The sequence below is a fragment of the Balaenoptera acutorostrata genome, chromosome 10 (assembly GCF_949987535.1).
Source record: "Balaenoptera acutorostrata chromosome 10, mBalAcu1.1, whole genome shotgun sequence".
NCBI classification, from domain to species: domain Eukaryota; kingdom Metazoa; phylum Chordata; class Mammalia; order Artiodactyla; family Balaenopteridae; genus Balaenoptera; species Balaenoptera acutorostrata.
In genome coordinates this window covers 71,198,935-71,214,164 of record NC_080073.1, presented here as the reverse complement: position 1 = coordinate 71,214,164, position 15,230 = coordinate 71,198,935, and the positions used below count along the sequence as shown (strand labels likewise).

Sequence of the window (15,230 nt, the reverse complement as noted above, 5' to 3'; positions counted from 1 at the left end):
ACATATACAGTATAAATATATACAGTATACAATCAAATTAATAAATTTGATTTATTTGCTGTTCTCTGAAGCAGTGCTACCAACTTACACACACAGAAGAAGTACCAAGGGTTAGTTTCTACACATCCTTACCAACAGTGGTTTGTCAGACTTGTCCATTCTTACCAATTGGCAAGAGTGAGAATGCTATCTCATTATTGTTTTGTATTTCTTAATGATTTGAAGAAAATCTTTCTTTCTTTTTCGTTCTTTTTTTTGTTTTTGTTTTTTGGTCACGCCATGCAGCATGAGGGATCTTAGTTCCCCAACCAGGGATTGAATTGAACCCCTGTCCCCTGCAGTGCAAGCGCAGAGCCTTAACCACTGGACCGCCAGGAAAGTCCAAAGAAAATCTTTCTTAATGCTGGATATTAATCTTTTGTCAGCTATACATGTTAAAATATCTTCCCTCAGTCTGTAGCTTATTTTTTTCTCCTTCTTAGAGATGTATCGCACAAGACTGTAAAATTATATATATATATGTATATACACACAACACACGTACAATTGACCTTTGAACAATGCAGGGGTTAGGGGCATGGACATTCCACACAGACAAAAATCGATATATAACTTTGCAGTCAGCCCTCCCATATCCATAGTTCCACATCTAGGTATTCAACAAACCTGAGATCGTGTAGTACTGTAGTATGTATTTAGTTTAAAAAAATCTGTGTAGGGCTTCCCTGGTGGCGCAGTGGTTAAGAATCCGCCTGCCAATGCAGGGCACGCAGGTTTGAGCCCTGGTCCAGGAAGATCCCACATGCCACAGACTAAGCCCGTGTGCCACAACTACTGAGCCTGTGCTCTAGAGCCCGAGAGCCACAACTACTGAGCCCGAGGGCCACAACTACTGAAGCCCACGTGCCTAGAGCCCGTGCTCCGCAAGAGAAGCCACCCAATGAGAAGCCCGCACACCGCAAGGAAAAGTAGCCTCCACTCACTGCAACTAGAGAAAAGCCTGTGCACAGCAACAAAGACCCAGTGCAGCCAAAAAATAAATTAAAAAAAAAATCTGTGTATAAGTGGACCTGCTCAGTTCAAATCTGAACTGTACAATGTATATATATGCAACAGGCAGATAATTAAAGATAGGAGCTGGATGAGCAATCCCATGGTATCTATTACAGGGATATTCTCTTACCCTGTTTAAATGTATCAATCTTTTCTCTATAGTTTGTAATTTTTGTATAAAAAGTCCCTTTCTACTCTGAGAACAAAGATATTTGCCTTTATTACCTTCTAAAAGCCATATATGTTTTGCCTACCACATTTAAGCATTTAATCCCCAGAACTGATTTTTATACATGTCATAGGGATCCAATTTTTATATACGTAGGGATCCAATTTCCCTTGTTAAATATTAATCATCTATTGTACCAGCATGACTTATTGCAAAGTCTATCTCTTCATCACTGGTTTTCAATACCACCTTTTCCATATGTCAAGTGTCCCTGGCCTATTTCTGCATTCTCTACTATATTCCACTGGTCTATTTATCAACCCCTACACAAATACCACACTCTCTTAATTATGTGCTAAATGATATCTTTCTGAAATCTTCATTTTCTTTTATTTTGTGCATGGTTAATTAAAATAAAATTTATTTGTTTGTGTGTTGACTTCATATTCAAGTAAACTTGCTAAATTCGACTTTCTATAGTTTTGTTGAATTTTCTTTACTGTCTACCATATCATTTGTAAATAACTATATTTTATATTTCCTTCTTTCCAGTCTTTGTATTTTTGTTGTCGCTATTGTTGTTGTTCCTTACTGCAACTGGGCAGGATACAGAATACAGTGACAAGTAGAACTAATAGTAATGGAAATCCTCATCTTATATCATCTGAAAGAAAATGCTTTCAAATTTTCAATAGTATGATGTTTGCTGGGGATGCCCTTTATCAAGTGAGCTATGTGGATGGATATCTGGGGGAAGAATCTAAGGAATAGCAATCATATGGAGGAGGGAGTGTACTTCAGGATGTCTGGGAAACATCACAAAGGTCAAAGTGGCTGTAGTAGAGAGAGTGAGGGGACAGTATCGGGAGATGAGGTCAGAAGGTCACAGCCATGCAATGGGGAAGGAGCAGGTGTGACTGTATAAAACAATACAGGACCATCGTAAGGATTTCGGCTCTTATTCTCAGTGAGGCCAGTGCCCAGCTTTCAGCAGAAGAGTGTCATGATCTGACTTACAATTGGAAGGAACCAGTTTTGAGATTAGAATGGAGAGCACAAGGGTAAACTCAGGGAGACCAATTAGGAGGCTTATTGGAGTAGCACTGGTGAGAGATGATGATTGGCATGAACTAGGATGACAGCAGTGGGGATAATGGAAGGTGGCTGGTGTTGGATGTATTTTGAAGGTAGAGCTAATAGTGTTTGCTGACAGTTGGATGTGAGTATGAGAGAAAGAGAGCTGTAAAGGATAAGTCAAAGATTTGTGTGTAAGTAACTGGAAGAATGGAGTGGGTGTTTAGTGTGTCAGGAAAGGCTGAGGAAGAAGTAAATACAGGGAGGGAAGACCAGGAGTTTGGTTTTGGATACAGTGAATCTGGACCTGTTAGATATTTAAGTGGTGATGTCAAGGAGTAGATATTAGTTGTATTATGTGAATCCAGAGTTTCAAGGGTAAGTCTGAGCTAAAGATGTAAATTTGATCATTTAGATAGTATTTAAAGTTTGGGTCTGCATGCGATCACCAAAAGAAGACCACAGAGCACTGAGTTCTAAGACTGAAGTGCTCTCTAATCTTTTTTCTTTGTCCATCTGAAACCACCTGCTATCTATCTTTCCAGATATTCTCGAAATTTCCCATCTGCTGGTGCCCCCCTCTTCTTGTTTTCTAGTGTTACCATCCTTTTTAAAAATCTTTCAGGAATTCCCTGGTGGCCCAGTGGTTAGGATTCCATGCTCTCACTGCAGAGGGCCCGGGTTCGATCCCTGGTAGGGGAACTAAAATCCCATAAGCCACACAGCATGGCCAAAAATAAGTAGATAAATAAATAATAAAAATCTTTCATTTCAATGGGATTTAATGCAGGAAGGGAAGTCACATGTGTAATCAGTTTGCTATCCTGATCTTATCTCCTCCACCATTGTTTCAGGCAGTAATAAATTGATTCCATTTTCATAATCCAATACACATTCAACTCATGGACTGTAATGCCAGCAATAGTACTGAACAATATTAAATTGATGATATCCAGCCATTCTGACCCAGAAAACTGGCAATATCATATGCATCAACCTATATTAATTTTGGTTATGTGGGACACTATCATTTCAGACTTCTATCAGAAAATAACATTTAATTGCAATAAAAATAAATTCACCAAAAATAAGTGTTTGACACTTGCCTTTAAAAATCCTTCCTAGCCCCCTGAAATCCATTTGATCTGAGCAGTTAAACACGACCACATATTTTCCCAAGCATCTTCCCATGTCTTTCGTAGTTTCTGTTTTGCCAGTGCCCGCAGGTCCTGCTGGAGCCCCTCCCATGTTCATTCCCAAAGCCTGTGCCAAAGTGATATAGCATCTGCGAAAGTGAATGAAATAAAGCATTGTGAATATGGGATAACACATGTTACAGTAAAGCACAAACAAAAGTCCAGTGTGATTGGAATGAGCCTGTTTGTTTTAGAATTTGAGCAGCCCACATAAGAGACAGGCAACCAAACAAGGCTGGAGTATCTGATATTCATTAGAAGTAATACAGTGTTTGCAAAAACACTCAACTCTGACGTAAAAAACCTGCAGGGCTTCCTTCCATTGTGGTCACGATAAATCCCAAGTCAGAGAACCAAATAAGCAGCAGTGTACTGGCAGATGTTTAACAATGGGCTCTCCAGGAACAAAAATAAATCTGATTTTTTTTTTGGCCATGCCACATGGCACGTGGGATTCTAGTTCCCTGACCAGGGATCAAACCCGTGTCCTCTGCAGTGGAAGCGTGGAGTCCTACCACTGGACCGCCAGGGAATTCCCTAAATCTGATTTTTATGTCTGCTGATTTCTGTGGCATAAATACTTCCACCATGGCTGATAACAAGCTACCAATGTGATAGCACAAAACTGGGAAGAGGTGCACGACGTTGGCTCTTGCAAGCTGGTACAAGCCAGCTCCAGCACACCACTGCAAGTAAATCGTTTTACTATGAAATGTTTCGCTCATTTAGACACTTGTAAAGAACAATATAATGAATCTCCTTGTATCCCTAATCCAGCTTCAGTTATAATTACTTCAGATCTAAGCAAACTTAGTAAAGCTTCATAAGACATGAAGCTTTACATGTAAACATTGACTGAAGGGAAAACACCCTGAAAAATTTATGCTGCGATGGGACTGGGCATATAAAGGGAGGTTGGATGAGTCTGGAGGAGGTTGAAGATATAATTTGGCTGTATCATAATTTTACCTGGAGGCAGCCCTATTTAAAGTAACAGCAGAATTCACTGTTCTATGACCCAATTTAAGTCAATTCTACAAACGTGTATTGTCTTCTATGCACAGCATATGGGACCAGGTAATTGCGGGACATATAAAGATGAAAAAAACCCAGCTCTTGTCTAGTGTCCTATATTGGAAAGAATGGTGAGGGGATCTGCCGTTGACTGATTATTCAGACCTGGCCAAGAAACATCACTTTAGGTATTAATTTCCACATTTGAAAAACCAGGAGACTAAACTAGACCACCTCCAAGGTCCTTTCCTTCTTTGCAATTCTAATGACCCCCTTTATGGTTCTAGAGACATTTGTCCATCTTGCAATCTAAACTTCATTACTAAATTACTCATAGTCAACATTCAAGCGTCCTTTTATTCTTTTATCTTTTTCTATTTCATAAAAATGTAATGTATATGTGCATTTAACTAACAATGATGGTTGTTTCATTGTTAGACTTTGATTAGCTAGCACGGACCCCACACGACAGCAATGCTTTTGTTAACATTTCAAATGCAATTTTTTAAATTAATTAATTTATTTATGGTTGCCTTGGCTCTTTGTTGCTGTGCGCAGGCTTTCTCTAGTTGCGGCGAGCACGGGCTACTCTTTGTTGCGGTGCGTGGGCTTATTATTGCGGTGGCTTCTCTTGTTGCACAGCACGGGCTCTAGGCAAGCGGGCCTCAGTAGTTGTGGCTCGCGGGCTCTAGAGTGCAGGCTCAGGAGTTGTGGTGCACAGGCTTAACTGCTCCGTGGCATGTGGGATCTTCCCGGACCAAGGTTCAAACCTGTGTCCCCTGCATTGGCAGGCAGATTCTTAACCACTGCGCCACCAGGGAAGTCCCTCAAATGCAATTTTAAAACAATTTTAAGCACATGACTTAATTACAAAAATGGAAAAATAAAAATGGAGTTTCCTACCTATCTGTTAATGGAGTGATAACAAGACGATCAGTGCATCCCAGAAATTCATTCTGGTAAATAAAATCGACATCTGTAATAGACACCACTGTTTGATCCAAATCTTCCTTAAAGTAAAATCTACTCTGTTTTAGCCATTCAAAATCAGTAACTGATTTGATATGCATTTTTACCTTAAAAACATGAAATACAAAGAGATTAGTACTGAATTGCAGTAGCATAAAACACAAGCATATGGGCAGTTTTTATTCACTCATTCACGAATTGATTCTCATTCATTTAATATATATTTACTGAGTCCCTCCTTGGGCCTGACAGTGTGCTGGGTGAACAAAGACAGACATGGTTCCTGCCTTCTGGAGCTGACAGAAGAGGACAAAAGACAATCAGATAAACAAGTAGTTGCAATAAACTAGGAAAAGAAACTCAGGGTAATGAAATTATGTAGCAAGAAGACCTCACCTAGTCTAGAAGGTCTGAGGGGGATACTTGGAGAATGAAACATCTAAACTAAACCCTGCAAAAAATAGTAGGAGTTAGCCAGGGAAATAAAACAGCAGGGGTGATGGAGGTGTGGGAGGGCAAAACATTCTAGATGAAGACCCAGAAGATCTGACTGGCATGTTCAAGAAACTGAAAGAAGTTCAGTACAGCTGAGGCATCCAGGACTCCGGAAAAAGAGTGAGAGCTGAGGTTTCACAGGGCAGAGGATAGAGGTTGGGCATTGTTCTCATGGCAATGGGAAGCCATGAGAAATGGGAAGGGATTAAGCAGAGAAATGCATGGTCATATATGCACACATGACTTCTTGCACCAGCATTGTGGCCAAACCAATCAATCTGCCCAGTCATCAGCTTATACCCATGGGGCAAGAGGTACTGGGCTCCCACCACCATGGATGCAAGAGATAGAAACCAGGTGAGCATGTTTAGGAACAATATCCCACTGCCACCACATTCTACAGTGCTTCATGACTTTGCATCAGCAAACCCGGAGAAACCCCAGTCCTGCCCACTCAGGGGAACCAACACAGGAAGTGGCAAGTGGTCCCCTTCACTGCTCCGCAACCAGGGCCCACTTCCAGGTCATTCGACACTAAAAAACGGACTCTGGCAACTGTACAATGCTCAGTTCTCCATCTAATCAAGTCTTCATGTTATTTACCATCTTGCATTTTGTTGTTGTCTCATTGTTTATGATCTTGCTTCCCCCTCCAGTTAAGAATTCCTATCTTCCCTCTTAAAATGCAGTTTGTATTCATCATCTTAAAAGAGCTGCTTTCAGGTAACATACTCCAGTACCACCCCCAGGGGCTCTGTTCTCTAACACAGGATCCTCAGCCATGGAGATGCGGTCAGCTAGCTACTTTCAACAATCCAATAAGGTGGTAAAGAGGGGGTGGAGGAGGAAAAAGTAAAGAAGAATAGCTAATGTTTACTGAGTTGTTACTGTGCATCAGTCTATTCTAAGCATTATACATGGAAAAATAAAATGCATATATGTTGGCCATGAGATCTCAATTTACTTGGAATGCAAACTGACCATGAGTTCAGTAGCAATTAAGACAAAAAGCAAACAGTTTCATAGTCTTAATTGTGTGCATATTTTCTTTTAAAAAATCCATTCTGTATAGAAAGTAAAGATGTGCTGAGCATTTTGATTTTAAAAAGAAATTTCTTCCATGAGACTTCAGCTTTAAGAGTCAGTGAGAGATGTATAGATATCCTCAATAGTACATTCATAGCAGGTATAGTAATGGATTCCATATGAACGTTTCTTGAAGTGGACTTCAAGGAAAGCCAAAGTATAATGGTAATTGCAATTCAGTGAAAGCAAATCTGTAGAAGGCCAAAGCAATATGGTCTAAGTATGCAGCTTTTTGATGGTTAGCTTGAACCAGAGAAATCCAAGAACAGTGTTTCCTGAACTTTAGTACACACATGAATCACCTGGAAATCGTATTGAAATGCAGATTATGGTTCAGTAGGTCTGGTGGGGAGGCTGAAGATTCTGCTTTTCTAACAAGCTCCTAGGTGAGGCCCAATGCAACTGATTGTCATACAACACTTTGAGAAAGAAGGATCTAGATTACAGGGGAATAGGCAGACTACATGTCCTTCAATCTTCAATAAATACAACTTATCTGATCAGAACTTTTGATACAAATTTGAAACAGGTAGCCTGGGATCATAGTCTCTAAAAAAAGCACCCCAAGTTGCATGAATTATGTGTCTCTGATGAAGGAAAAAGATGCCTAAAAGATAGATAAAATCAAATAGAATAAAGCAGTGGTAGTTAAAGACAAAACTAGTCAAATGGTGCAATATCAAAGCCACCTGGGGCCCCTACCCCGTAATAGATAACTACTGCTCAAGACCACTGGTTAGGGTTCTATTTCCAAAGGGAATTCAAATATCATCCCTCTTACTCCCACCCTGCAGAACTTTGCCCAAAGCAAGCCCATGATGCCCTGTTGGACACTATCAATTGAACAGCCATGAGAGTTCCCTGAAGCTTGGTTCTATTCAATCTGGACTTCTTTCACAGTTGGCTCATCTGTTGGAAGAGGTAATCTAGAAGACATGACCACAGGTTGACCCACAAGCTGGATAGACAGGCAATTGGAGGCTCCTCATCCCCTTCCCTGTCCTTAGAATGGGCATTCTGCCCACTGTTCCCACAGTGGGGCTGTTTTCAAGGACGCAGCCTTGAGAGAGCAATGTGTTGTTGAGACCATCTGGATGGTATATGTGACAGTTAAGGCCTCTATATAAACTTAGAAAATTTTGGCAGACAAATGCAGAGATCTACTCCTCTGTGGCTGCCCAAGACAAGCCTCATGAGTAAACCTCCTGGCTTATTAAAACTTCCACCTACCAACCTGGAGTAACATGCCTCTCTCTTCAGGCTCTCCTTGCCCTCTCTGTACAGGGGCCAAGTTATGAACTAACATCATCATAACTCATGACCAAGCCCACCTAAATTATATCACATCCCTGGTTATTGGTTTAATGAAACAATTAGTTCAAATCACATCAGTTGATTCCAGACTTTCAGAATGCCAAAGGTGAATATACACATATGATTGTTAAAACTTCCAAATATAGATATTTGTAGACATTGTATAGTTGTCTACAGCTATACAACTATACTGGATAGTTGTGAAAAAGGACCAAGCAGATGGAAGGTTCATATAAGTTAAGAAATACGTATAATACTTAACTGTTCATTATTAGAAGCACTAACTTATTAATTAGAATACTAAATTATTTTAAATTAAGAAAAAAATGATACTTTACCAAGTCATCAAAAATATCTCTCTGATGCACATGGATGGTAATTAGAGTTTCAAATTTCACTCTATCAAACTTGCTCAGGTCATGTGTTGTCTGACCAATTAGAGTATTTAGAATATCCAAAAATTTCTGATTGGTCACTTGCATGATTTTCCTGTCATCTTTTGCATTATTTAAAGCCTCTTCTGAATCATGTGTCCACAACATCTGAAGTCCCAGAAGCCCAACCTACAAATCCAGAAGACAAATAAATTTACCAAATATTTAAAGCACATCTGCAATAAAATTTAGTGGTCACTTAGTCACATAAAGGTGAACAGTCTTACTGATTTTAAACTAAAAATGGGACATGCATTTCTCTACTCCCAAAGGGTAAAAACATTTAAAGTTCAAACTATTGATTATTTAATTATTTCAATGTCGATAGATAAATAATAATTTGAACAATTGTTATGATTTATGGAATTATATGTGCGTTAATGGAAGATGCTTGGGAAATTTTTCTACAGGGGGCCTGAGACCCATATACCTTCACACAGTGATTTTTCTTTCTCAAGAAAAGAAATGGAATTAATAGACTACTGTGTATTTTTCTTCAGCAGGGTTTTGCAAAGGTTTCTTTGCATCTTCTAAAAAGGATAGGCTGCCTATCTCTTTTCTTAGTCTTTCACTCTCTCTAATATCCATATCTTTATCTACATCTACTTCTCTGTCTATATATTTATCTACGAGAGAGAGAGACAGAAAGTGAGAAGGGAAAAAGCTTGTCCTTTGTCTCCTGATGAAGGCATAAGGAAACTGTGAGTGGACTGTCACCTTACATACAATTTCTGCTGCAGAAAAGGAAATAAAAGTGGTCAGAACATGCTGTACCCTCACTCCCTCACTGCAACAATTGTCCCTTTGGGAGCTTTTGTTCATCCCCAGAGTCAAGCAACAGATCCAAGATCATTTGGACCAAAAAGGAATTCCACATCTGGTAGGGGAAGGAAAGTGTGTGAGGGCATGTGGGTACTGCAGGCATGGCATTCGATGTAGGTAAAGCAGGAATAAAACCCTTTCCTTATCCCTGCTTCCTCTGGAACTTCAATAATTTTCCTGCTAGAGTAGTGGCCAATCCTGGGGTCTGTAGGTAAAGATAAATGAAGCACCTGGCTGAGAGGAGTAATGGGATGCAGAGGAAATAGCTGCTGTCAGGAAGCTCCCAAGAGCAAGCAGATTCTCTGCACAAAGCAAAGAGAAACAATACAGAAACAGTAGTGTAAGGCTTTCTTGATTTAAAGACCAAACAGACCTGCAGACCCTGCAAAATCACTACATAGAGGTACATTCTAAAAACTGATCTTTAAAATGATAACTATCCTGATATCTCTTGCACCCGTGGCCACTGGCTTCCCTGAGCATTTGGTACCGCTGGGGCTCCTGCAACCCAAGCAGCCATACCACCTCTGCACCCTGTCCTCACTGGGGCAGACCCAAGTGCTTCAGGGCAGCCCCAGGAGCAGACTCCTGTGGATGGCCCACACTCAGAGGTGAGATAAAACCAAAGCTGAACCCCAGGGGTGGGGTGACCAAGGAAGAGGATTGAAAATCTTCCCATTAGCTGCACAAGCTGCAGATTAAATCCCCGTGATCAGCTAGGTAGAACCTGCGTCCATGGAATATTTGAGTAGATAATGAGAGTTCCCACATGTGAAAACGGTCTAGCTCTGGCAGCTCTGGACTTTGGGGGCAGCACACGCAGGAACTGGGCCAGAACAGAGTCTGAGTGGTCCCCACAGGGCACACAACAGGTCCAGAGAACAGCCCAGAGGCAGTGGAGGGCCTCTTGGGGAGGTGGAGGTGGGCTGTGGCTCACAGCAGGAGCAAGGACACTGACAGCTTAGATAACGTTATTATTGCTATTATTTTTATTATGTTTTGATTTGTTCTGTTGTTGGTTCTTTTTTTGGTTTTTGTTCTTGTTTTGTTGTTATTAGTCTTATTTAGTCTTTTGGGATTTTCTTGTTTTTTAACATATCTTTTATCTTTTATTAATTTTTAATATATTTCTATTTTTACTATGCTTTTCAGTTGTTCTGTGTTCTTTTCCCTTTTATTCTTCTTTTTCTTTAATGTATTTTTTATTTTTTTATTTTTCTATTTCTACTTTGCTTTTCTTTTGTTCTGTGTTTTTTCCCTTTTTTCTTTTTTAATCATTTTTGTCAGTTTTTCTTTCTTTGCTTTATTCTTCAGTTGGCACTCTGCTCTGGTTTTGTTTTTGGGCTTTTTGTTTCTGTTAGTTTTGTTTTTAATTGTTTGATTTCGTTTTCAGGTTCTCTTGTTTCTCTGGTTGTTCTCTTCCTTTTTGTTTTATTTTGTTCTGTTTTTGTTTCTTTTGTATGTGTGTGTTTCCCTGTTTCTGTTTGTTTGATTTTGCTTTTACCATTTGTCTGGGGTTTCATTTGTCTTTTTTATCTTTTTTTTTTTTAACCCCCTTTATTGCCATAATGAGCAACTTCCAGGGTCTTAGTTCCCTGACTGGAAGTTGGCCTGAGCCTCTGGGGAGGGAGCGCTGAGTCTAGGACGCTGGACCACCAGAGAATTCCCAGTCCCAGGGAATGTTAAGCGGTGAGAGCTCTCCAGGAGGCCTCTATCTGAATACAAGACTCCATTCAACTGCCTGCAACTCCCAGTGCTGGTCACCTCAGACCAAACAACAAACAAGGCAGGGACACAAACCCACCCATCAACAGACAGGCTACCTAAAGTCATACTAAGTTCACAGACACCCCAAAACACACCACCTGACATGGCCCTTCCCATCAGAGGGAAAAGACTCAGCTCCACCCACCAGAATGCAGGCACCAGTCCCTCCCATCAGGAAGCCTACAAAAGCTACTGGACCAACCTCAGCATCAGGGGCAGAGAACAGAAGCAAGAGGAACTACGATCCTGCAGCCTAGGGAAAGGAGACCTCAAACACAGTAAATTAGACAAAATGAGAAGACAGATAATTATCTTGCAGACAAAGGAGCAAGATAAAAACCGACAAGACCAAAAAAATGAAGAGGAAATAGGCAAACTACCTGAAAAATAATTCAGAATAATGATAGTAAAGATGATCCAAAATCTCAGAAACAGAATAAAGGCATGGATCAAGAAGATACAAGAAATGTTTAACAGGGACCTAAAAGAACTAAAGAACAGACAATCAATGGTGAAATGAAAAATATACTAGAAGGAATCAATAACAGAATAACAGAGGCAGAAGAAGGGATAAGGGAGCCGGAAGATAGAATGGTGGAAATAACTGCAGCAGAGCAGAATAAAGAAAAAAGAATGAAAAGAAATGAGGACAGTCTCAGAGACCTCTGGGACATTAAGCACACCAACATTTGAATTATAGGGCTCCCAGAAGAAGAAGAGAAAAAGAAAGGGACTGAGAAAATATTTGAAGAGATTATGGTTGAAAACTTCCATAACATGGGAAAAGAAATTGTCAGTCAAGTCCAGGAAGCCCAGAGAGTCCCATACAGGATAAATCCAAGGAGAAACACGCCAAGACACAAATTAATCAAACTATCAAAAATTAAACAAAAAGAAAAAATATTAAAAGCAGTAAGGGAAAAACAACAAACAACATACAAGTTAATCCCCATAAGGTTAACAGCTGATCTATCAGCAGAAACTGCAAGCCAGAGGGAGTGGCAGGACATATTTAAAGCGATGAAAGGGAAAAACCTACAACCAAGATTACCCTACCCAGCAAGTATCTCATTCAGATTCGACAGAGAAATCAAAAGATTTACAGACAAGCAAAAGTTAAGAGACTTCAGCACCACCAAAACAGCTTTATAACAAATGCTAAAGAACTTCTCTAGGCACGAAACAGAAGAGAAGGAAAAGACCTACAAAAACAAATCCAAAACAATCAAGAAAATGGTTATAGGAACATACATATCAATAATCACCTTGAATGTAAATGGATTAGGGACTTTCCTGGTGGCGCAGTGGTTAAGAATCTGCCTGCCAATGCAGGGGACACGGGTTTGATCCCTGGTCCGGGAAGATCCCACATGCCACAGAACAACAAAGCCCGTGTGCCACAACTACTGAGCCTGAGCTCTAGAGCCCACGAGCCACAACTACTGAGCCCACATGCAACAACTACTGAAGCCCGTGTGTCTGAAGCCCGTGCTCCACAACAAGAGAAGCCACTGCAATGAGAAGCCCGCGCACCACAATGAAGACCCAATGCAGCCAAAAATAAATAAATAAATAAATAATTTTTTAAAAATGTAAATGGATTAAATGCTCCAACCAAAGGACACAGACTGGCTGAATGGATACACAAACAAGGCCCATATATATGCTGTCTACAAGAGACCCACTTCAGACCTAGGGACACATACAGACTGAAAGTGAGGGGATGGAAAAACATATTCCATGCAAATGGAAATCAAAAGAAAGCAGGAGTAAGCAATACTCATATCAGACAAAATAGACTTTAAAATAGACTATTACAAGAGACAAGGAAGGACACTACATAATGATCAAGGAATCAATCCAAGAGCAAGATATAACAATTGTAAATATTTATGCACCCAACATAGAAGCACCTCAATACATAAGGCAAAGGCTAACAGCCACAAAAGGGGAAATCAACGCTAACACAATAATAAGGGGAGACTTTAAATGCCTCACTTACACCAATGGACAGATCATCCAGACAGAAAATTAATAAGGAAAAACAAGCCTTAAATGACACATTAGACCAGATGGACTTAATTGATACTAATAGGACATTCCATCCAAAAACAGAATACACTTTCTTCTCAAGTGCTCATGGAACATTCTCCAGGATAGATCACATCTTGGGTCACAAATCAAGGCTCGGTAAATTTAAGAAAATTGAAATCATATCAAGCATCTTTTCTGACCACAACACTATGAAACTAGATATCAAATACAGGAAAAAAACTGTAAAAGAAAAAAAAAAAAACCATGGAGGCTAAACAATATGCTACTAAACAACCAAGAGATCACTGAGGAAATCAAAGAATACCTAAAAGCAAATGACAATGAAAATACGACGACCCAAAACCTATGGGATGTAGAAAAGCAGTTCTAAGAGGGAAGTTTACAGCAATACAATCATACATCAAGAAACAAGAAAAATCTCAAATAAACAACCTAACCTTACACCTAAAGCAATTAGAGAAAGAAGAACAAAAAAAAACCCCAAAATTAGTAGAAGGAAAGAAATCATAAAAATCAGATCAGAAAGTAATGATAAAGAGATGAAGGAAACAATAGCAAAGATCAATAAAACTAAAAGCTGGTTCTTTGAGAAGATAAACAAAATTGATAAACTATTAGCCAGACTCATCAAGAAAAAAAGGGAGAAGAATCAAACCAACAGAATTAGAAATGAACAAGAAGTAACAACTGACACTGCAGAAATACAAAGGATCATGAGAGATTACTACAAGCAACTATATGCCAATAAAATGGACAACCTGGAAAAATGGACAAATTCTTAGAAAAGTACAATCTTCCAAGCCTGAACCAAGAAGAGATAGAAACTATGAACAGACCAATCACAAGCACTGAAATTGAAACTGTAATTAAAAATCTTCCAACAAACAAAAGCCCAGGCCGAGATGGCTTTGCAGGCGAATTCTATCAAACATTTAGAGAAGAGCTAACACCCATCCTTCTCAAACTCTTCCAAAATATAGCAGAGGGAGGAACACTCCCAAACTCATTCAACGAGGCCACCATCACCCTAATACCAAAACCAGACAAAGATAACACAAAAAAAGAAAATTGCAGGCCAATATCACTGTTGAACATAGATGCAAAAATCCTCAACAAAATACTAGCAAACAGAATCCAACAACACATTAAACAGATCATACACCAGGATCAAGTGGGGTTTATCCCAGGAATGCAAGGATGCTTCAATATATGCAAATCAATCAATGTGATACACCATATTAACAAACTAACAGATAAAAACCATAGAATAATCTCAATAGATGCAGAAAAAGTTTCTGACAAAATTCAACACCCATTTATGACAAAAACTTTCCAGAAAGTGGGCATAGAAGCAACCTACCTCAACATAACAAAGGCCATATATGACAAAACGACAGCAAACAACATTCTCAGTGGTGAAAAACTGAAACCATTTCCTCTAAGGTCAGGAACAAGACAAGGGTGCCCACTCTCACCACTATTTTTCAGCATAGTTTTGGAAGTCGTAGCCACGGCAATCAGAGAAGAAAAAGATGTAAAAGGAATCCAAATGTCAAAAGAAGAAGTAAAATTGGCACTGTTTGCAGATGACATGATACTATACATAGAAAATCCAAAGGTGCCACCAGAAAACTACTAGAGCTAATCAACAAATTTTGTAAAGTCGTAAGATACAAAATTAATGCACAGAAATCTCTTGCATTCCTGTACACTAACAATGAAATTTCAGAAAGAGATATTGAGGAAACAATCCCATTTACCACTGCAACAAAAAGAATAAAA

At 39.5% G+C, this 15,230-nt stretch overlaps 1 protein-coding gene across 1 annotated transcript in view; it reads right to left on the bottom strand.

Moving 5' to 3' along the window:
* DNAH8 (dynein axonemal heavy chain 8) overlaps positions 1-15,230 on the bottom strand; it is a 337,653-nt gene that overhangs the window by 189,965 nt on the left and 132,458 nt on the right. The window contains exons 42-44 of the mRNA XM_057555266.1: positions 8,709-8,933; positions 5,410-5,582; positions 3,403-3,581 (exon numbers count right to left, since the gene is read on the bottom strand). Of these exons, the coding sequence (XP_057411249.1) occupies positions 3,403-3,581; positions 5,410-5,582; positions 8,709-8,933 (577 nt within the window). The remainder of the gene's footprint in view (positions 1-3,402; positions 3,582-5,409; positions 5,583-8,708; positions 8,934-15,230) is intronic.